The sequence below is a fragment of the Patella vulgata genome, chromosome 4 (genome assembly GCF_932274485.2).
Source record: "Patella vulgata chromosome 4, xgPatVulg1.2, whole genome shotgun sequence".
Taxonomy (NCBI): Eukaryota; Metazoa; Mollusca; class Gastropoda; family Patellidae; genus Patella; species Patella vulgata.
This window is the reverse complement of record NC_065882.2, coordinates 46,397,739-46,420,171: the sequence shown is the minus strand read 5'-3', so window position 1 is coordinate 46,420,171 and position 22,433 is coordinate 46,397,739. Positions and strand designations below refer to the sequence as shown.

The 22,433-nt window shown below is 33.7% G+C and overlaps 1 protein-coding gene across 6 annotated transcripts in view; it reads right to left on the bottom strand.

The window, feature by feature from the left end:
- Positions 1–22,433, bottom strand: part of LOC126817600 (chromodomain-helicase-DNA-binding protein 1) — a 75,374-nt gene that overhangs the window by 44,429 nt on the left and 8,512 nt on the right. For 4 of the 6 annotated variants that reach the window (XR_007679064.1, XM_050544672.1, XM_050544673.1 and 1 more), the window contains exons 3-7: positions 10,709–10,917; positions 10,116–10,341; positions 7,448–7,531; positions 7,025–7,071; positions 6,746–6,835 (exon numbers count right to left, since the gene is read on the bottom strand). Coding sequence is in view for 5 of the 6 variants with exons in the window: in XM_050544672.1 (XP_050400629.1) it covers positions 6,746–6,835; positions 7,025–7,071; positions 7,448–7,531; positions 10,116–10,341; positions 10,709–10,917 (656 nt within the window). In the remaining variant the exon portion in view is untranslated. The remainder of the gene's footprint in view (positions 1–6,745; positions 6,836–7,024; positions 7,072–7,447; positions 7,532–10,115; positions 10,342–10,708; positions 10,918–22,433) is intronic. The other 2 variants (XM_050544674.1, XM_050544675.1) reach the window with 2 other exon arrangements.

Genomic DNA, 22,433 nt, shown 5'->3' with positions numbered 1-22,433 from the left:
ATTAATCATTTCTATAAACACTTCAATATAGTTCTGAGTTTTATTTACAATTATTAAGTAAGCCCAATATAATGCAACAATTTTGGGGCAAAAATCTGGTTTGGGAAGAAAATATCGGACATCCAAGAACTGAAATCCAAGAGAGGTGTGATGACCATGAAATGAATGAAACAAGCCAACAGTGAGGGTGTCGTCACCCGCTGAAATCCCGAAATAAATAGACGACACATTAATTAATCGCACATTTATCTTTTTCAAAAGTATCAAGCAATCAAACTGATTATCTATACTTAGTCTAAGCAGAATATGTTCACAATGGACTTCCTCGCTAGAGATAAAGGGACATAATTTATAGGTGACACCATAGAGGAGGCGGTCCCATGTGACCTCATTGTTTACCTTACAGCATTGTTTTCCTGTACATTCATTACGAACGAGTGTATTGACAAACATTAGTTTTTGTTGTTGAAATGGAATTTAATACTGATATGTCGAAATACGGTTCTCTTACCATTGATATGGTCACGTGTAACCAGAGTTTTTACTAGCGACGTCTGGTGGGAATTCCTCCAGCGAGGACGCACATTGAACTCAGTCAAGGTTTTGAAGTACCTAGTGGTGAAACTCTACACTAAGTTTCATCACTCTCCATAAGTTAGAATCAAAGTTATCTTGTCCCAAAGCATGAGACGAAGAAGCCTATTCCTATTCCTATTATGGCCCTTGATCAATCTAATATCCGATTGACTTTAAATTCATATAGTGTTTCAACTAAATTCAAGTCCCGAGATGAAGGAGCCTATTGGTGTTCAAAGATTTCCGATAATTACTGCTAGAGTTATGGAGCTTGGTCCCTTTGTGAAAAATCTTGTGGACCCTCTAGAGACTAAGAATTCTTAGCCCATCAATTTCCGATTGTTAGAATAGGGCAGAACTAGAAGCCAAATGGGTTGTTACTCGTAATCAGATTTTATTGTGTTGTAAATGTTTTGATTTCTGACAAAAAAAATAAATAAATATGCGATTACCCTTGTCGACGCCCTGGACGACTTAGCTGCTGTGGGCGTACGTTTCGTTGCCTGGCAACCTATCTTTTATACTTTTAACACTTTATCTAAATAACTATTTATTAAATAACTTATATGAACATTTTTTATGGTTATTTCCCCTTCAACTTTCCAGTTGATCAAGAAATCATACTTCTACCCTCTCTATATGAATTTTTTTTATGTTTATTTCCCCTTCAACTTTCCATTTGATTGAGAAATCATAATTCTACCCTCTCTATTTGCTGATTTAAGGACTGGTTTACACAGGTTCAGGAGTGCACAATTTCACTTTTGAACCACTAGCCCATGGGCAGGTGTCATGACAAAATTTGCTAGCCCTACAGAGAAATACACCTGCCCTGAATATAAAAATAAGGTTGTTTTGTTTTTAATTTATCTTAATGACTAAACATAAAAATAATAACAAATATTTAAGCATCCAAATGTTCCAATACTGTCTCAACCTATCCATATTATCATCAATAATGTATTGGATGTTATAATTGTAATAGACAGCAACAACCATAAACGGAGGGATAAAAAGGAAAAAAATATCAGAAAAAGTTTGTATTGTTCTATCGGTCATTTTTATAGCTACGGGTTCAATTTACCCTTGCAAACTCATTTTTTCTCATTCAAGCGTATGTGTCACGTATGACAATATCTTTATTAGATAATGATAGGTTACAATGTGGTTTGTCGTGGATGTACTGAATAATACATATATATTCACGCTGGTATTGCTGAATGTTTCAAGGTCACAAGTATTTGTACATTAATAAATATAGTATATATGTTATTGTTGTTTATTACAGTTTATGACAACTGGTGAACATGTTTTCAGATTGTGGTAATAAAGTTTGATTATAAACAGTTGATTTTATTGTTATTTGTAAGATGTATGATAGTTATTATTTGCCAAGGTTGAGTAATCCACATGTTTGGTTGCAGATATGATTGCATTGAATGCATGTGAACTGCCTGTTTTGTTGTCGTGATTTAATTGGTTGTGAGTGAAACTGTAGTATACGTGGTGGGAGATATGAATTTATATTGTCACTCTAATAATGGATTTTGGGAGAATCACACATATTCATTGATCATATCATTCATGAATCATTCGTAAAGATATTTCAACTAAATGGGTGTTAGACTGTGTGTCTCGTTGGTTTTGACTGTGTGTCGTTATAATGGTAATCTGTGTGATTATGAGCAATAATTAGTACATTTACTTGTAAGTATTGTTTGATTTTTGTAATGTTGATAATCGTGGATGAATAGAAATAATTTGATTATTTGTTAAACATTGTGTTATGTTTTATAGGTGACCTGATTGTGATTGTGATTGTGATAATGTTAATGTGCTACGGATAGTGTTACCTATATTGTTAGTCTGGTCGTTATTGTTCCAGTTAGTTATTTTATGGTAATTAAAAGATATACACGAATGAATAACTCATCAACCTTATCATCTTAATCATCTTTTTAAATGTGCCGTGGAGAGTCAAATGGTTGGTGACTGCTGTGTGCGCGTGTACCATCAAATCGTCATCTCATCAACATATAAACGTGATTAGTGGTCTTTTGAATCGGTGGAGACGGTGATATTATTAGAGAATAATTACATAAATATATATATATATATACATATTATAATTGTATTGACTTATATTGTAGTTATATAAAGATATTTAAATTATACTGTGTTTTGTTAATGTGAACTATAAGTACATGACTGTCAATCCGCCCCAAAAAGAACCAAAGGTCCAATTTTGTGACAGTATGCCGTATAGAAAATCAAATATTACAATACAAGAACACTAAATTAAACTATACAATATGAGTGCTGTCTCAAAAAATGCCCATTAACTAAGTCAAATAGCCTTTTTTCGGATCATGCGATTTACGGACCACTGGCACTATGACACAATGTCATTCAGTCTACCGGTACCTCTCAATATAGTTAGCATTTTTCACATTTCTGCCTACATAAAGTATATTTTAATCAGAAATCAATGATTCCTTTGGAAAATCAAAGTGTGGGTATACATAATTTGTGAAACAGGGATAATTCTGACAGTACCACAGGTCGTGTGGAAAAGTGAATGAGAAGACATGTGATGTAAAAACGCTATATTATTACAGTGTTTGCATGTTTGTGAAATGAACACTTTGGAGTTAATAACAGTATTTATTGCTGTTTATTTATCATTAAACAATAAAAAGCTGTGAATGACAATAAAAGGAAGACATATTTTCACAAAATACATAGAAAAAAAGAATTGCGGTATCTTCGGTAAGGAATGTTGTCATTCGACAATACTCGTTAATTTTAGAAAAATTATTTTTAGTACCAGAAGCTATTACCGGTAGAACTATCGTGTGCTTAGTAAGTTATTCTGACTGAAGTTAGTCTATTCGGCTATTATAATTACTGAACTAAAATGCTTTAAATAATCACAAAGTATTGTTCGATCACAAAGTATTGTTCGATCACAAAGTATTGTTCAATCACAAAGTATTGTTCAATCACAAAGTATTGTTCAATTTCAAAGAATTTCTGTCAGAGAAAATTGGCCTGTCCGCGGGCGGACGGAATGCGAAATTTCAGCTGTCCAACAACAAAATTAACCTGTCCCGGGCGTCAGGAATTGTGCACCGCTGAGGTTTAGGGAAAGCGAAGGCCGGTGATTTGCTTATTGCTAGGGCTGAAACAATTCAAAGGTGAACCGCTATTTTTTTCCATAAAAACGATACTTTTTACAAGAAATTCGCTAACAGGTTTTTTTTTTCCAATTTATGGTTCACGGTAAACTTCACACTGTATCACGATATTTATTCAATAAATTAGGCGGTAGGATCTATAGAAATTACCTATCAGTTCAGTGTAAAGAAAAATCCTGGCAGAATAATATGTCCCTGCCATCTAGACTTCATATCATTGCAAAAACTGACCTACTCTTTTGCAAAATACGACCTAGAAACTCGATAAGAAATATTTTCCATTAGACAAAATACTGGAAGCCATCAATTTTACACCAATTAAAATCGAGTTTGTGATGCCGGTGGCCCTTACAAAATGTGTGTTGAAATATCTGTTTAACTTTTGACAGTATTTTTATGTCCACGTCCAATAATATTATACTGGGTGAAGTTGAGATCGAAAAACTACCTGCATCTTACCGATCAAAAGTGTGGGATCATTTCGGTTTTCCTGTCACCTACGTAAAGTCAACAGGAAAGAAAATAAAGCAATTTCAGTCTGCAAAATATGTCATACCCAATTACAGTATACATATATACTTGCGCAGGGATACACTGTTTTGAACCATTGAATAACCTGAGCGGTATTCAATGGTCATTTGAGTTCTGTTTTTATTCTATAACTAAATGTAAATCTCAAAATACACTGTTCTATCCAGATTATCAAAAACAAAATCACAATAACGTTAGAATTCATCATAGCTATAGGTTCCGCCCTTTTTCTTTCTTTTTTTTTTTTTTTTACAAAATTGTGGTTGCTAGTGTTGACATCATTACAGTTTGACGTAATTCTGAAAGTGACGTCATTCTGGACAAAAGTAGTAAGTGTACAAGCCATTGAATACAATGTATTCAATGCAGGGTTGTAAAAATCCACTAGCCTGACGCCCGGGGCTTCCAAAAATAACTTGCGGGCTAGTGATCTATTTAGCCAAACTAGAATGGTTCCAGTGACCTGTGTGTCGTCAACTTTGACCCTATCGGCACACAGCATGGCACTCGTGTGATAATAAAAACAATTTTACTATCCTGACTATTTTATTATTATATCAGCACATCAATATCAGTTTGTAGTTTTTTGAACCGTTTCACCAGTGCAACCAAACCGTGACCGGTTAACCGAGTAGCCGTATACATCCTTAATTATTAGGCAATCAAGTCTACGATCTTTATCAAAAACGATAGGTTGGCAGCCAACTAAACATATGCCCAAATATTGAAGATTAAATCTTGTACCTTGTCGAACTAGCCCTGGGCTAGTGGATTCAAAAATTTTTTTACACCCCCGATTCAATGATATTTGCTTGTATTTGCATGTAGTTATAGAATAATGGATTGTACTCATGTATGTGTACCCGACTTTTGTCCAACTTGACTGTGTGACTGCATATTTAACTTTGTCAGAGATTGTGTATTTTGATTCAATTTGATAAAAAAAATTGCCAACAATATTGGTTAAATATTAATTTTATTTTATCGATCAATAAACAATATAACTTTAAAACATTATGTATTATTTCTTTATTTCAAACAATATTTGGTCAATTTCACTGTAAAAGCACGTATTGTGATGCAACCGTATCGTTGGGCTAGGACATGATAATGTATCATGGCACAGCGTATCGTTTCATCCCAACTTATCGCTCTGCTTACACTGAGCAGAAAGTGCTCATTATTCAACTTAGTCAAGGTATTGATGTAATGAAACTATACACCAAGTTTCATCCTTCTCACTTAATTAGAACCAAAGTTATCGCGTTCCAATTCATCAATCAATCAAATTGCTTTTTTGCTTATCTCTGCCTCCATCAAGGCATTCACCCAACAAATATCTACACCAAGTCTGAACATTTTAGCTAAATTAGGAGAGTTATTGTGTCCCAAAGAGTGTGATGGATAGACAGATGGATAGACAGATGGATAGACAGATGGACAGACAGACCCATTTTAATAAAAATCAGCGGCTGCCAGACAGGATACGCCTACATTTTGCAAGAGATAGATAGAGAACAAGCTAAAAACAATTTTTTGTACAATCAGTGCCATAATCCAGAAAGTTATGGACTGAAATGTGCAAATATCAAAAGGGATTGAGATTTTTTGAAAGGGATGTTAAATTTCATCAAAATCGGTTAAAATTGTGACCTCTAGAGGGTCCATAACCCTTGTAGTACATACTTATACACAATTTGCGTACAAAGAGCAGCCATTTTGTCAGGCACTTTCATTTCGATTTTCCCGAAATTCCAATTCAACCATCATTATGGTGGAATGGTGATATATCTAAACGGTTTTCAAAATCGGAAAAAAAATTGTGACTTCTAGACACTGTAAACCAGGTATCATTTAATCTTGTGTATATAGCACTAATTTCTTTCACATTCGTTTACTATCCAATCTTTTTTTAAAAATTCGTAAAAACTATTTAAAATCACCATAAATCGTTTAATTTATACTTCTGTCCAGTTTAAAGCTGACCATTCAATTTTGATAATGAGTGTCTAATTTACAGTGTCCACAAGCTAAAAACATGTTTTTTCGTACAATCGGGGGCCATAATCCATGAAGTTATCGTCCGATACATGCCAATATCAAAAGGAACTGAGATTTTTGGGAGATAGACCTACATTTCAAGTTTGGTCAAAATCGGATAAAAATTGTGACCGGTAGAGTGTCCAAAAACAAATTGTGGACGGACAGGGGCGACAACAATACATGTCCACATGAAAATGTGGGCGTATAAAAAGTCCTGAACTGACAAAGAAAAGATGAAAAGGTTTTCTTTTGTACAGTATGAACTATGGTTGATCTGTTACAGTCAATCACACTGTCCAAGAAACTCGCTGGAAATGGTCTCAAATAATTGTCAGACTATGATGTTAGTTGAATGTTTTGAGGAAGTGTAGTGAAAGGGGTTAGTTGATTTATAGTACCTTGTTGTTTTAGTAGATCTACGAGGTGGTTTAAAATCTTCCGATGAACTGCTTTGACTTTCTTCGCTACTGTTTGCCCAATCATCCGACCTACAGAATGATTTGACTAAATTTACTACTGCAGCCCTAGTATTTCTAGGGCAACCCTCAACATTTCAACTTTCACTTTTGATTTATATTGGCCCAAATTTCTATTTTCAGAATTTATCATCAGGGTATTTAAAACAAGAAAATTTTTAAGATTATGATATAGTTGAAAAAAGTAATAAAATTTAATACCCTTTGCGATTTCCTCTCTTTTTTGGCTTCTCATCTTCGCTGTCAGCCTGTAAGATTCAATTTACATTTATTAATCAAACAATCGTGAAATGAAATGAAATGGGGTTTAATGTATTACTGTTCTGCTCCTAAACTGGGCTAATGAAGACGGGCATACGCCATACAGTGTGCTATGAGGGAAATTTTGCCTGGGCAGCGGCACTACGGCCTACTCTTATATCGAATTCCAACCACCAAGGGATCTTTTACGTGCACGCCAATGTGTACAGGGGACCTCAGTTTTTCGTCCCATCCGAATGACTAGACAGCTGTCCTTGTCAGGCCCTCCGTCTTGCATCAAAAAATCGTACTAGAGAAAGTAACAATTTCATCACTCCCTCTCTAGTTGGTTGTAAATTTTAGACAGATTTATTAATTACAAACCTCTGCAGCATTAAATCTATCTACTTCTTTTCTTTGTCGGCCAGAACGTCTTATACCATACAAATCTGGTTGTTGAACCCATTGCTACAAAAATATTTAAATTCTGTTATAATATGGCCGTGTAAAATTGATACATTGTTTCTTCTCCCCATGCTCTGGGTAAAAACAATTTTCAAACTGTTGTAAGCAGTGATGAGATTTCAAAAAATTTCTTGTCAGACATTTTTTCCCGAAAATAAAGGGGCACAACTCTTATCGTAATTTAAGCAGACGTTTTCAAAACACAATTAAGAATCACGTGTCAACAAAATATATTCAAATTCATATGTAAAATAAAATAGGTGCACCTCGTTATATTTCATGTTTAAAACCCGAATGGTATTCAAATTTATGTCAATAAAATTCCTACAAAATTTCATGACATCGTAATACTATAGAATGGCAGCGTGCCGACAGCTGCCGATCTGTTTCGAACTCCCCCCAAATTACCGTATTTTTCGGGTCATACGTCGGTACATTTTTCAGCAAAGTCCGACATTCGTCTGATACTCAGTTTCGATTTATATACGGAAAGTAAAAAAATGACATCACGAAATTTATTTGGCCGTAAACTGTAGTTAACAACGCTCTAATACAACGAGCGAGTGACACCAACTGCTAAATAATTGCATTCGACTGTAGCACGCGCTATCGTCTAAAACAATTAACTACTTACGTCATTCCAATCGAAATATTCGTCAACATTTCTTAGCGTGTTTGTTTATTTATATGATCATAAATCCGACAATATGCCATCAGAATAGAATCTTTTCTTGGATATCAGGCGTATTGCATTCGGCATGTATATATCTCTTAATTTCACATGTCTCGCGAGATTTGTACTTTCATTTTAATTACTGAACTATATAAGCGCCATGTGCGTGTGTGTGAAATATCTTTATTTAACTTTGGCTGCCAGCGAAAATATATGACAGACAAGTTATCGGATACAATGTATGTTGATTTGAGGTTTTATATTTTATCAAGATATGTTACACATATGTGACTAATTTCTACGTGTTATTGTCCGACACAAAGGAGATTAAAACGTGAGACAATGGAGAAATCACAGGTTAATCAGATTAAGTTTATAATCACTCTTATTGGATTGATATATCGTCCATTCAGGATTGATTTGATGAATTGTCCGATAAAGAATTAATTCAGCCAATCAAGGCAGAATAAGTAGTTAATCAAGGTAGGTGTGTAGACGATAAATAGTCGATCACTTAATTACCTAATCAATCCAGCCTATTCTCAACGATAATCGGGTTGCACGGTAGTTATACACTCAGTACACTATATTAATTTTGGAATTTGAATATTATTCACCATGTCTTGATGTCCGATTGGGCATATTCCCGCTCGGACAATATTGGGCGTTTCGAAAAAAGATTTGGACAAGTCCGGAATATACGGGTAAAATCGCATCACTGGTTGTAAGGCCTTTATACAATATGAATTTGGCATGCTGACATTTTTTTAATATCCATATTTTCATTGGATGATATCAAAGATAGGTTGCCAGGCAACGAACCATACACCCACAGCAGCTAAATCCTCTGAGAGGTCGACAAGGTTTGTCGCATATTTATTCCTTTGTAGGTAACTGGGGGCATTTACAAGCCAGTTCCATACAGATCCGATTATGATTTTTGCCATTTGAGGGTAATAATAATAATGTCATTTATATTCACAAGGTTCAATAGGATTCTTCTCTTTACTAATTTAAATGACGCATGTAAATTTCATAGAGATCGGCAGATAACTTTTGATGTTACATGTAGAGCATTCCCATGCTGCAAGAAAGTGAAAGAAGGGCTATAACTCTAGAAGTAATTGACGAAAATTGATGAAATTCAATAGGATTCTTCGTTTCACTAATTTAAATAATGCATATAAATTTCAGAAAGATCGGATGTTAACTTTTGGCGTTAGAGCGTTCAAAAGGTTCAATAAAGTGAAACAAGAGTCATAACTCAAAGAAATGAACAGAAATTATTGATATTAAATAGGCTTCTTCACCTCACTAATGTAATCCACATATCAATTTTAAAACAATCGGATAATAACTTTTGGAGCTAAAGCATTCACAAGATATTGTAGACGACGGACAGACAGACAGGGGCGACGGCAATATAGGTCCACATTTCCATGTGGGCATATAAAAACAGACATCCCTGGCTAATAAAAGGCATTGTTACATTATCTACAGTATACCGAAGCCCCAACTATGTACATCGATGGCTATAGACCTGAATCGGCATAATATGAACTTGTGAACATTCAGAGATCGCTTATTCAATTAAAACTTCATATTTTTTTTAGTATGTATTTTTATCTTGTGTTAAGACGCTGTGTGGGTGATTTTCGTGTCCCAATTCCTAAGCGAACGGGCGAGAAGAAAGAAGGTATCAATTTTTCATGGCCTAATAACTAATAATAATTGATATCACAAAAACGTAGTCAAAATACATAGTTTCTGTTATTTCAAGACAATATTTTGCTCACTGTAAAGTTGTCCATGTAAATTTAAAATAGAAAGCAGTATGGGTTTAAATCCATGACAAAATATTGGATGAACAGCAACCTATCCCGGGTGGCAGGAACCCATCCAATAATAGCTTACATCTTTTAACTCTTTAGTATTTCGTTTCCTAGGTTTCTGTGAAACAACCTCATCATCATCATCGTCATCATCATCTTCTGATTCACTCCTCTGTACCCTAGTGCTGGATTTATTTGACTGATTCGAACTGTTGTGTTTTGAACTTTTCACATCACTGTCTGAATTATTGCTGGAATCTGATCCACTCTTAGAATCGCTGGACTTCGAAGCATCAGAATCTGAGCTGCTGAAATTTTAAAAGAAAGTATACAAGTCTCTCAATGTTAAATACATGTCCTTTTGAAACTACATTTAAGACATCAGTTAATCTTTCAAGTTAATATGTTTAAATTTATTTCTGTAATGTTTACCATAAAAAAATAATAAATAAGCCTAATAGTTTAGTTATGAAAAATAATAATTCTATACTCTACGTTTAACATATAAGTCCATTTTGTAGATAAAATCAGAAATTAGAAAACATTAAGTTACTCTCAGAGGTCCAGACATCAATTTCTATTTCATCATTTTCTCAACATGTTAGTTTATCTATTGCTCATAATAAGTCATGGAAAAATGCAGATTATTCGTATGGAAAGTGGACCTAATTCTACCTAGAATCTGAAGAACTGGAATCAGATGCAGAACTACCACTTTTCTCTACATTACCATCTTTCTGTTCTGGTAATTGATGTTTATAGTTTACATCAGCAGTATAATCAGTAGCAGGAAGTTTTGAAGTCGTCTCAAGGGTTTTATTAGAATTTTCTTTTATTGGCCCAAACAGTGGGGTGGTGAAATCTCCAATATCAGATATTTCAACCTGAAAATATTAATACAAAATATTTTATTACTAATAATAAAGCATCACACTTCAAATTACCAGTTTTGAAATTTTATCACTTTTTAAACAAATGTAGTTTAAACTTGAGTATGTATTAAACAATAAACATTAGACAGATGAATCTTAACAAGTGAACTGGATCTAGGAATCCATCAATATAGGAGCTTTTATCTTTTATTTTGAATATTCCAATTATCATTCTTATTCAAAGATCAAGCATAAACAGCTAGCCAAAGAATAAACACAAACAAGTAACATAAACAACAAATTTGATGAATGGTAAAAAAATAACATATCAATTATTAATAATCAACAGTAACTAATCAATTATCAATAATTAACAGTAACTGAAATAACATGAAATGGGAAAAACAGAAAAATAACATCAATAATAATCATTTTCATCAATACTGAATCAGAGACTTGATTAGCAAACTCTGTAGTAGAATTCAACAGGTTAACAAAATACCACTGAACACAAGAACTTGATTGTAAACCTGCAAGTCTATTTCAAGTTCTACTCCAATATCTAAATCATCAAAACATTGCACTACATCTGACCAATCAAACTGAAATAGCAAACAACCAACAACTTTTCTGTTTTCTAAGTACATGTACAGTATTCAACAATTGTTCAAAGCTGTTTAGTAATGAAAAAATTATAAATGATTTATTTGAAGTGTTTAGTTATGACTTGATAGTTATCTCAGTGAAGCAGGTTTTAAGAATTATTTTTGCAGGGTAGATTGGTAAACTTTACCACTACATATCTTTAGTTATGAGCCAATATGGTTGTTATCGGTATGTGCCAATAACTGATATTTTAGCCCGATGATACCAACTTGAATATTTTGATTTCAGAAACAAACATTTCTGTTGATAGAAAATAAAAATCCATGTGACTCACTGAATCTTATTTGTGTGATGTCACCTTACCCATTAATACAAAATACTTTTAAAATTTATTTAACTCACAAACGATCAATACGTTTAGTCAGAAATTGAATCTTAAACCTGAAGTTCCCATTTAATACAGGCAATTAATCTGAATAATTTTTTAAGGTATTCGCTAAAAAACTGTGGAATTTAATCAGTTTCTTGTCTCAAACAGGAGGAAATATTTAATATTGTTAAGCCACCCAGCATCCTAGCATTGCCGGCGAGACGTTACGAAAAAATACAGAGATCTGTATTATCATACACGGAGGGAGGGGGGGGGGAGTATTCAAGTCCTTTCTCCATTCCTACGACAGCAATTCTTCCAGTACTATGGCTTTATATTAAGGCGCTCCTGTACGGGGCAGTTCCACCAAGGCCTTAATAGTTAATCCCCTCAATTTCTGATTTAGGTTCTCCATGCCTCCTCCTTTGTCACTGTCCTGTTAGACAAGCCCTCCATCACTCCGCCGTTGCTGCTCCAGGAATGCTGATGCCATTCCTCCCGTGAACAGGTAATTATGCGCTAGGAATATGTACGGTAGTTTGGGGCCTTAAAGCGTATAAAGGGGCATAACTCCATTGGACATATCGCAGCCCATTAACTAGTAACCAAGTAACGCCGTATTTACCAAGGCCAATAAAGTTATTTATTCGGTTTAGGCAACTGCGAATATGATTACTGTATGCAATATGTATTAAAATAAGTATTTACAATTCATTGGAAAAACAATATTGAAAGCATAGCGTTCGATGTCCTACGTGGTGGGAGATAGCATTGTCTAGAGCCAAATTCTAAGGAAGACGCATTACGCACACCTGAGCATAATGATAATGGCGCCGCAATTCCTTAAAGCGGCAAATAGTAGAAGCCGTGAAACGCTTGAAAAACATCATGAAATATCGTATAATATTATAAGAATGAAAATGTAACAATCATGTAAAACAATAGGTGCTACTGTTAGAATAGTTTGAAATATAATGTGATTGATCTTAAGAATACTCAAAAGGCTCCAGAGTAGAGATGCTGCTGACCGAAGTCGATTGCCATCACGTCGTCAACAGAGTCTTATATAGGCAACACCAACGTACCAGGTGTCCGGATTGACCAATGGTAGGTTGCCCTTTTTGGGAGCGTCGGAACTAATTACAGCCTAACGACAATAACATTATAATTTAAAACGATAACAGCCTATGCCGACTTGTCCGGTGCATGTCCGATCTGCTTAAATTTAGCAGTAGTTGATTTAAAATATACAGAATAAGAATTAATGAAATAATCATAAAACGGACAAGTATCAACACAAAGCCCCAGCACACATAAGCCTAGTGGCGTCGTGCGTCATTACACAATAAGTGATGGACAAAACGTAGTTCGCACTTTACATTACTAAGTACGGCCAATTATAAGTTAGAAAAACAATATAAATACAATAACAGTAGAAATAAGTTAACAATATTCAACATTTCTGGTTTAAATAGAATATATATATTTGACATTTCAATGACGTTTGTTTGTAAAATCTATCATGGACGACTAGGTTGAGATCGTACGAATTTACAATGACATTTTATGGAATTTCGAGGAGTTTACATGTTCTAGAACATAACGTTTGCTATCGGAAAAATGTAATGATACAAGGACACACATTACACGAAAGTAACATATTTCATGACGACGTTCAAGAAATCAAATAACATAATAATAACACGGCGGATCATCGTAGTTGGATTGTAATTAATACTACTAGTCATGAGAACTACAATAATATCACAATATATTTATTCAGTAAAATATAGAATCTTGAAAATGCACCAAAAAATATGCATGTAATCAAATATTCAAATAGCATTCGAATAACATTAAAAATCTCTTGGCAGTTGGAATTTGATAGGTGAAGTTGCTCTGTGGCGACACACATAGTAAGAGCTCTGGGAGACATGGGTCATTCTTTTAATGAGGGGTCCAATTGAAAATTCATACATATCATTGCTCAAAGCACCAAAAACACCTATTTTCTGATTACTAATTGTTGAAACCAGCGACTGTCAGGTAGAATACGCCCACATTTTGCAAGAGATGGATAGAGAACAAACTAAAAACAGACACGATTTTTTGTACAATCGGGAATAATAATCCTGAAAGTTATGGTCTGAAATGTGCATTGCGCAAATATCAAAAGGGACTGAGAGATGTTTTAAGTTTCATCAAAATCGGATAAAAATTGTGACCTCTAGAGAGTCCATATCTTTTGTATTACATGGTTCTACACAATTAGCGTAGAAAGAGCGGCCATTTTGTCAGGTAGTTTCATTTCGATTATCCCCAATTCAACCATCATTATGGTGGAATGGTGATATATCTAAACGGTTTTTAAAATCAAAAAAGAAATTTTGACCTCTAGAGAAACTACAAGCTAAAGATGCGATTTTTCGAACAATCAGGGGCAATAATCCAGTAAGTTATGTTCGGATATGTGTGATTATCAAAAGGAGAGAGAGAGAGAGAGAGAGAGAGAGAGAGAGAGAGAGAGAGAAATGGGGTTTAACGCCAACTCGACACAAACTAGGTCATTTCGGGACTAACATATGGTTTAATTTTATTTCATTAATTCGCTTGTGCGTAGGGGTCTTCAGCAGTGGGTGGAAACCGGAGGACCCAGGAAAAACCCACGAGGTTGGACAGGCGACCCTACTCCTCGTCACGTACAACTGTGGATTCGAATATTATCAAAAGGAGGGACCGACGGATGCATTATACGACCACATTTCCATGTAGGCGTATAAAAATTTATTAAATGTGAATAAATCATGTATGGACCCCTGATACAGTTGAGTTTTCAATGACCAAGTAACCGACATTAGTTATTGCTGAAATAGAAACGGCATTCCATCTCAATAATTAATAATTCCCTCATGTAGCATATATATTTCACAAACACAGGTCATGAGAAACAGACATGTAATTAACTGCGGCCTTACCTCCCTTCACAAATATCAATAAAAAAATAAAAAAATTAGATGCAATTTTTAGAAATATCTAAATAATTATAAAACAATATTTGAATGGGGTCAACTTGGTGACAGAATGTTACTTCAGCAAATGCATAATAATTAAGTCAAACCACCATCATCAAAGCAAGCCTTACATTAATGAAATCCTTATGATAATTAGTGCTGATATCAAGTATGCTTCACGATTCATCGATTGATTCGGCTGACGACGATTCGATTCTCTGTGCTTTTTTGTATTATCGATGCATCGGCAAAAAATACTAATAATTAGCTTTATGTGTCCGAGGACTCCGAGGAGTTCAGCAACTAGAATAAGTAACACCGTTTCAATTCGTTTTTCTGCGTGTTTTTTATAATTCAAAATAAAACAATATAAGCTAATATGTAACGGAACAAAGTATTAGGCTTGACCTGTTTACCCTACGCTTCCTTTATGTTTGTCTCCATTTTCCAGTGACTACAAAGACTGCGTTTGCTGGTTACGTCCCCTGGCTATCATGTCCTTTAACCCCAAGGTCAATTTCACGGTTCATTTAAATGACCAAAGGAACTATGTCATGAGGATAATATTTCCCGGAGGGTTTTTAATGTTAGTTTTAAAACAATTCAGTCTTATTTTCTGTCACGGGCAATAGAGAATGTACTTCATAAATCCCTATAGACAGGCTTTGATACGTTCGTATAAATAATGCAAACTGTCTCTAGTAATCACCTCACACACTCACCCCTTCACAACAAATTTGAACAATGGCTAACGAGTGTCAATTGAAGTGAATCGGACGATATTAATGTCATAATAAATAACAGAATAGTGTGGAGATAAATTTATTCAAATAATCAACATTTCTATAATAGGCCTAATAATACTGTTAGGGAAATTTATAATTCTATCAGAAATACTAATGTTATTTCTGATTAACAAAATGACGGCAAAAAAATTCCTGATGCATCGATGCGAGAATCGATGTTTGCATCCGATGCATCGATGCATAAAATTTTACTTGATATCGGCACTAATGGCAATATAAAAAAAATAATTTAATTAAAGTCACCAACAATAAAGTTCATTTTCAAAAGGTGACTTACCATATTCACTTCAATACAATGAACCAAACCATAGCTATACAAATGATTTCAAAGTCAATTTTTGAAAATGGGTCAAAAAGAAAACTGACAAAAAGTAATGGCTAGTAATCAATAATACACTAATTGTAATTATAACGGTCAAAATATCATGGTCCAGATTCAATAATAACCCAAAAATTCACTTTTCTTCAAACTAGAACGATTAGGTGAATTTGAAAAGTTTAGACTATTTCATTTCACTAACAATTATCGGTATAGTTGAGTTAAGCATATAAAGGAATTGATAAAAAGATCAACATCACAAAGGATTATGACTTGATTTACTTTAAAGATATGTACATTTTCATAAATTTAATCCCATCCACATAGTTTTGTCCCCTAAATCCTGCATAAACATTTATAAATGAAGTCCAAATATTTCCATTTTCTAAACAATTATTTTGAAACTGGTTATCTCCCTTGAATTTTATTACTCATGAAACAAAAAAGATGAATTTTGAAAGCATTTCATCAATAAAATACTATTTTTAAGATAATTCTGCATACCAAGTGAATATTATCGGCATCGCATAATAAACAAAGATAGGTTGCCAGGCAACGAAACATACGCCCACAGCAGCTAACTCGTCCGGGCAGTCAACAAGAGTTGTCACATATTTTTACTTTTTTCGGTAATGAAACATTTATAATACATTAAAATCTGATTAAGAGTAACAACTCATTAAGTAATTATCAGAAAACCATTAGAATTTGTTTGTTTTTTATAAAGTTTTGCCCCATGCTAACGTTTAGTATAGAAAAGTTTTAACATCATGGATTTAGCTGTTCAAGTCATAAAAATTCATTGAAAATCAATATACTTGTTTGTCTCAAGACCTTACACTCTGTGTATGAATCTGAAGTCAATCGGGGTGATAAGGTTTTTAAAAGTGATCAAGGGCCATAACTTTGGCAGTAATTATCGGAAATCGTTGAAAATCAATACGATTCTTCGACTCATGACCTCAAACACTCTGTATCAATTTAAAGTCAATCGGTTATTAACTTTAGCCTCTAGAGCATTTACAAGATCTTTTTAAGTGATCAAGGGCCATAACTCTGGCTGTAATTATCAACAAGAGCATCGCTACCGCTGCAATATACGTCCACATTCCTGCTTTGATTGATATGGTACTTTTTAAAACTAGAAATGGGCGTGGCTCTGCCCCTGGGGGTCGGGCATGCACCAAAAACAATAGGGATCTTCCTTGGGGTATAAGGAATAAGTATACCAAGTTTGAAGAAAATCCAGTAAGAATTGCGCCCTGTAGGCGACACAAAGACACACGAAAAGAAAATGGGAAATGGGCGTGGCTCTGCCCCTGGGGGTTGGGCATGTACCCCAAACGATAGGGATGTTCCTTAGGGTACAAAGAATGTGTATGCAAGATTATAAGTTAAGAAATGTGGCCTGTAGACGACAAACAAACAAATACTAGAAATGGGCGTGGCTCTGCCCCTGGGGGTCGGGCATGCACCAAAAACAATAGGGATCTTCCTTGGGGTATAAGGAATAAGTATACCAAGTTTGAAGAAAATCCAGTAAGAATTGCGCCCTGTAGGCGACACAAAGACACACGAAAAGAAAATGGGCGTGGCTCTGCCCCTGGGGGTTGGGCATGCACCCCAAACGATAGGGATGTTCCTTAGGGTACAAAGAATGTGTATGCAAAGTTTCAAGATTATTAGTTAAGAAATGTGGCCTGTAGACGACAAACAAACAAATACTAGAAATGGGCGTGGCTCTGCCCCGGGGGGTCGGGCATGCACCAAAAACAATAGGGATCTTCCTTGGGGTATAAGGAATAAGTATACCAAGTTTGAAGAAAATCCATGAAGAATTGCGCCCTGTAGGCGAACCACAGACACACACACACACACACATACATACATACACACACACACACACACAGACAGGGGCGACGGCATAATACGTTCACATTATGAATGTGGACGTATAAAAATCGCTGTAAATGAATAAACTTCTTCGTCTCATGACCTTAAACACTGTGTATAAATTTAAACTCAATCGGATATTAACTTTAGCCTCTAGAGCGTCCACAAGATTTTACAAAGTGATCAAGGGCCATAACTCTGGCAGTAATTATCGGAAATTGCTGAAAATCAATAGGCTTCTTCGTCTCATGACCTTAAACACAGTGTATTAATTTAAAGTCAATCGGATATTAACTTTGACCTCTAGAGCGTCCATAAGATTTTTTGAAGTGATCAAGGACCATAACTCTGGCAGTAATTATCAGAAATCGCTGAAAATCAATAGGCTTCTTCGTCTCATGACCTTAAACACTGTGTATAAATTTAAACTCAATCGGATATTAACTTTAGCCACTAGAGCGTCCACAAGATATTTTGAAGTGATCAAGGGCCATAACTCTGGCAGTAATTATCAGAAATCGCTGAAAATCAATAGGCTTCTTCGTCTCATGACCTTAAACACTGTGTATTAATTTAAAGTCAATCGGATATTAACTTTGACCTCTAGAGTGTCCATAAGATTTTTTGAAGTGATCAAGGGCCATAACTCTGGCAGTAATTATCAGAAATCGCTGAAAATCAATAGGCTTCTTCGTCTCATGACCTTAAACACAGTGTATAAATTTAAAGTATAAAAATAGTTTAGTATTTCAGATCATGGCCTATGTATGAGTATACTATACACATGAATGTTACTAATAATAACAGAAGCTTTCCTTAATATACAAACTGAATATATCATACTTCAGAACATTGTAGTAATAGAGCTAAGATAGATATAGTAAAGCTAACAAAACCTAACTCAGTGTCATGTGTACTTAAGTCTGGATGACATTTTAAGTTCATATTTTGTTAGAATGTCACACAAATGTAGTTACCTCCCTTCACAAAGTTCATTAATACATAAACATTAGATGACAATTTACAGAAATCTGATCTAATTCATAAGCCAATACTTGGATGGGGGTAATCTTGTCCACAGGGCAAGTTACTTCTGAAAATGCATATTATTAAGTCAAACCACCATCATCAATTTTAATGAAATCCTTGTGGCAATCCAAAATAAAAAATTTAATTAAAGTCACCGACAGTATAGTTCATTATTAATGTGACCGTTTGTTACCATATTCACTTCAATACAATACAATGAACCGAACCAAATCATAGCAATACAATTGATTTCAAAGTCAATTTTTAAAAATGGGTCCAAAAGAAAACTGAACAAAAGTAATGGCTAGTAATCAATAATACACTAATTGTAATTATAACAACCAAAATAGCATGGTCCACATTCAATAATAACCAAAAAATTCACTTTTCTTGAAACTAGAATGATTATCTGAATGTGAAAAGCTCAAACTATTTCATTTTGCTAACAATTATCGGTATAGTTGAGTTAAGCCTATAGAGAAATGGATAAAAAGATCAACATTACAAAGGATTATGACTTAATTTACTTTAAAAATATGTAAATTTTCATAAATTTAATCCCATCCACATTGTGTCCCCTAAATCCTGCATAAACATTTATAAATGAAGTCCAAATATTTCCATTTTCCAAACAGTTATTTTGAAACTGGTTATCTCCCTTGAATTTCATTACTCTTGAAACAAAAAGTATTACTTTTGAAAGCATTTTATTAAAATAAAAGACTGCCTTTAATTTAATTCTTCATACCAACTGACTATAATCTCATACAAAACAAAGTATTTCAGATCATGGCCTACATGTATGTATGTATGTGTATACTATACAAATGAATGTTACTAATAATAATGGAAGCTTTCCTTTATAATATACAAACTGAATATATCATACTTCAGAATATTGTAGTAATAGAGCTAAGATAGATATAGTAAAGCTAACAAAACCTAACTCAGTTTCATGTGTACTTAAGTCTGGATGACATTTTAAGTTCATATTTTGTTAGAATGTCACACAAATGTAGTTACATCCCTTCACAAAGTTCATTAATACATAAACATTAGATGACAATTTACAGAAATCTGATCTAATTCATAAGCCAATACTTGGATGGGGGTAATCTTGTCCACAGGGCAAGTTACTTCTGAAAATGCATATTATTAAGTCAAACCACCATCATCAATTTTAATGAAATCCTTGTGACAATCCAAAATATAAAATTTAATTAAAGTCACCGACAGTATAGTTCATTATTAATGTGACCGTTTGTTACCATATTCACTTCAATACAATACAATGAACTGAACCAAATCATCGCAATACAATTGATTTCAAAGTCAATTTTTAAAAATGGGTCCAAAAGAAAACTGAACAAAAGTAATGGCTAGTAATCAATAATACACTAATTGTAATTATAACAACCAAAATAGCATGGTCCAGATTCAATAATAACCCCAAAATTCACTTTTCTTCAAACTAGAACGATTAGGTGAATTTGAAAAGTTTAGACTATTTCATTTCACTAATAATTATCGGTATAGTTGAGTTAAGCATATAAAGGAATTGATAAAAAGATCAACATCACAAAGGATTTTGACTTGATTTACTTTAAAGATATGTACATTTTCATAAATTTAATCCCATCCACATAGTTTTGTCCCCTAAATCCTGCATAAACATTTATAAATGAAGTCCAAATATTTCCATTTTTTAAACAATTATTTTGAAACTGGTTATCTCCCTTGAATTTTATTACTCATGAAACAAAAAAGATGAATTTTGAAAGCATTTCATCAATAAAATACTATTTTTAAGATAATTCTGCATACCAAGTGAATATAATCAGCATCGCATAATAAACAAAAATAGTTTAGTATTTCAGATCATGGCCTATGTATGAGTATACTATACACATGAATGTTACTAATAATAACAGAAGCTTTCCTTAATATACAAACTGAATATATCATACTTCAGAACATTGTAGTAATAGAGCTAAGATAGATATAGTAAAGCTCACAAAACCTAACTCAGTGTCATGTGTACTTAAGTCTGGATGACATTTTAAGTTCATATTTTGTTAGAATGTCACACAAATGTAGTTACCTCCCTTCACAAAGTTCATTAATACATAAACATTAGATGACAATTTACAGAAATCTGATCTAATTCATAAGCCAATACTTGGATGGGGGTAATCTTGGCTACAGGGCAAGTTACTTCTGAAAATGCATATTATTAAGTCAAACCACCATCATCAATTTTAATGAAATCCTTGTGGCAATCCAAAATAAAAAATTTAATTAAAGTCACCGACAGTATAGTTCATTATTAATGTGACCGTTTGTTACCATATTCACTTCAATACAATACAATGAACCGAACCAAATCATAGCAATACAATTGATTTCAAAGTCAATTTTTAAAAATGGGTCCAAAAGAAAACTGAACAAAAGTAATGGCTAGTAATCAATAATACACTAATTGTAATTATAACAACCAAAATAGCATGGTCCACATTCAATAATAACCAAAAAATTCACTTTTCTTGAAACTAGAATGATTATCTGAATGTGAAAAGCTCAAACTATTTCATTTTGCTAACAATTATCGGTATAGTTGAGTTAAGCCTATAGAGAAATGGATAAAAAGATCAACATTACAAAGGATTATGACTTAATTTACTTTAAAAATATGTAAATTTTCATAAATTTAATCCCATCCACATTGTGTCCCCTAAATCCTGCATAAACATTTATAAATGAAGTCCAAATATTTCCATTTTCCAAACAGTTATTTTGAAACTGGTTATCTCCCTTGAATTTCATTACTCTTGAAACAAAAAGTATTACTTTTGAAAGCATTTTATTAAAATAAAAGACTGCCTTTAATTTAATTCTTCATACCAACTGACTATAATCTCATACAAAACAAAGTATTTCAGATCATGGCCTACATGTATGTATGTATGTGTATACTATACAAATGAATGTTACTAATAATAATGGAAGCTTTCCTTTATAATATACAAACTGAATATATCATACTTCAGAATATTGTAGTAATAGAGCTAAGATAGATATAGTAAAGCTAACAAAACCTAACTCAGTTTCATGTGTACTTAAGTCTGGATGACATTTTAAGTTCATATTTTGTTAGAATGTCACACAAATGTAGTTACATCCCTTCACAAAGTTCATTAATACATAAACATTAGATGACAATTTACAGAAATCTGATCTAATTCATAAGCCAATACTTGGATGGGGGTAATCTTGTCCACAGGGCAAGTTACTTCTGAAAATGCATATTATTAAGTCAAACCACCATCATCAATTTTAATGAAATCCTTGTGACAATCCAAAATATAAAATTTAATTAAAGTCACCGACAGTATAGTTCATTATTAATGTGACCGTTTGTTACCATATTCACTTCAATACAATACAATGAACTGAACCAAATCATCGCAATACAATTGATTTCAAAGTCAATTTTT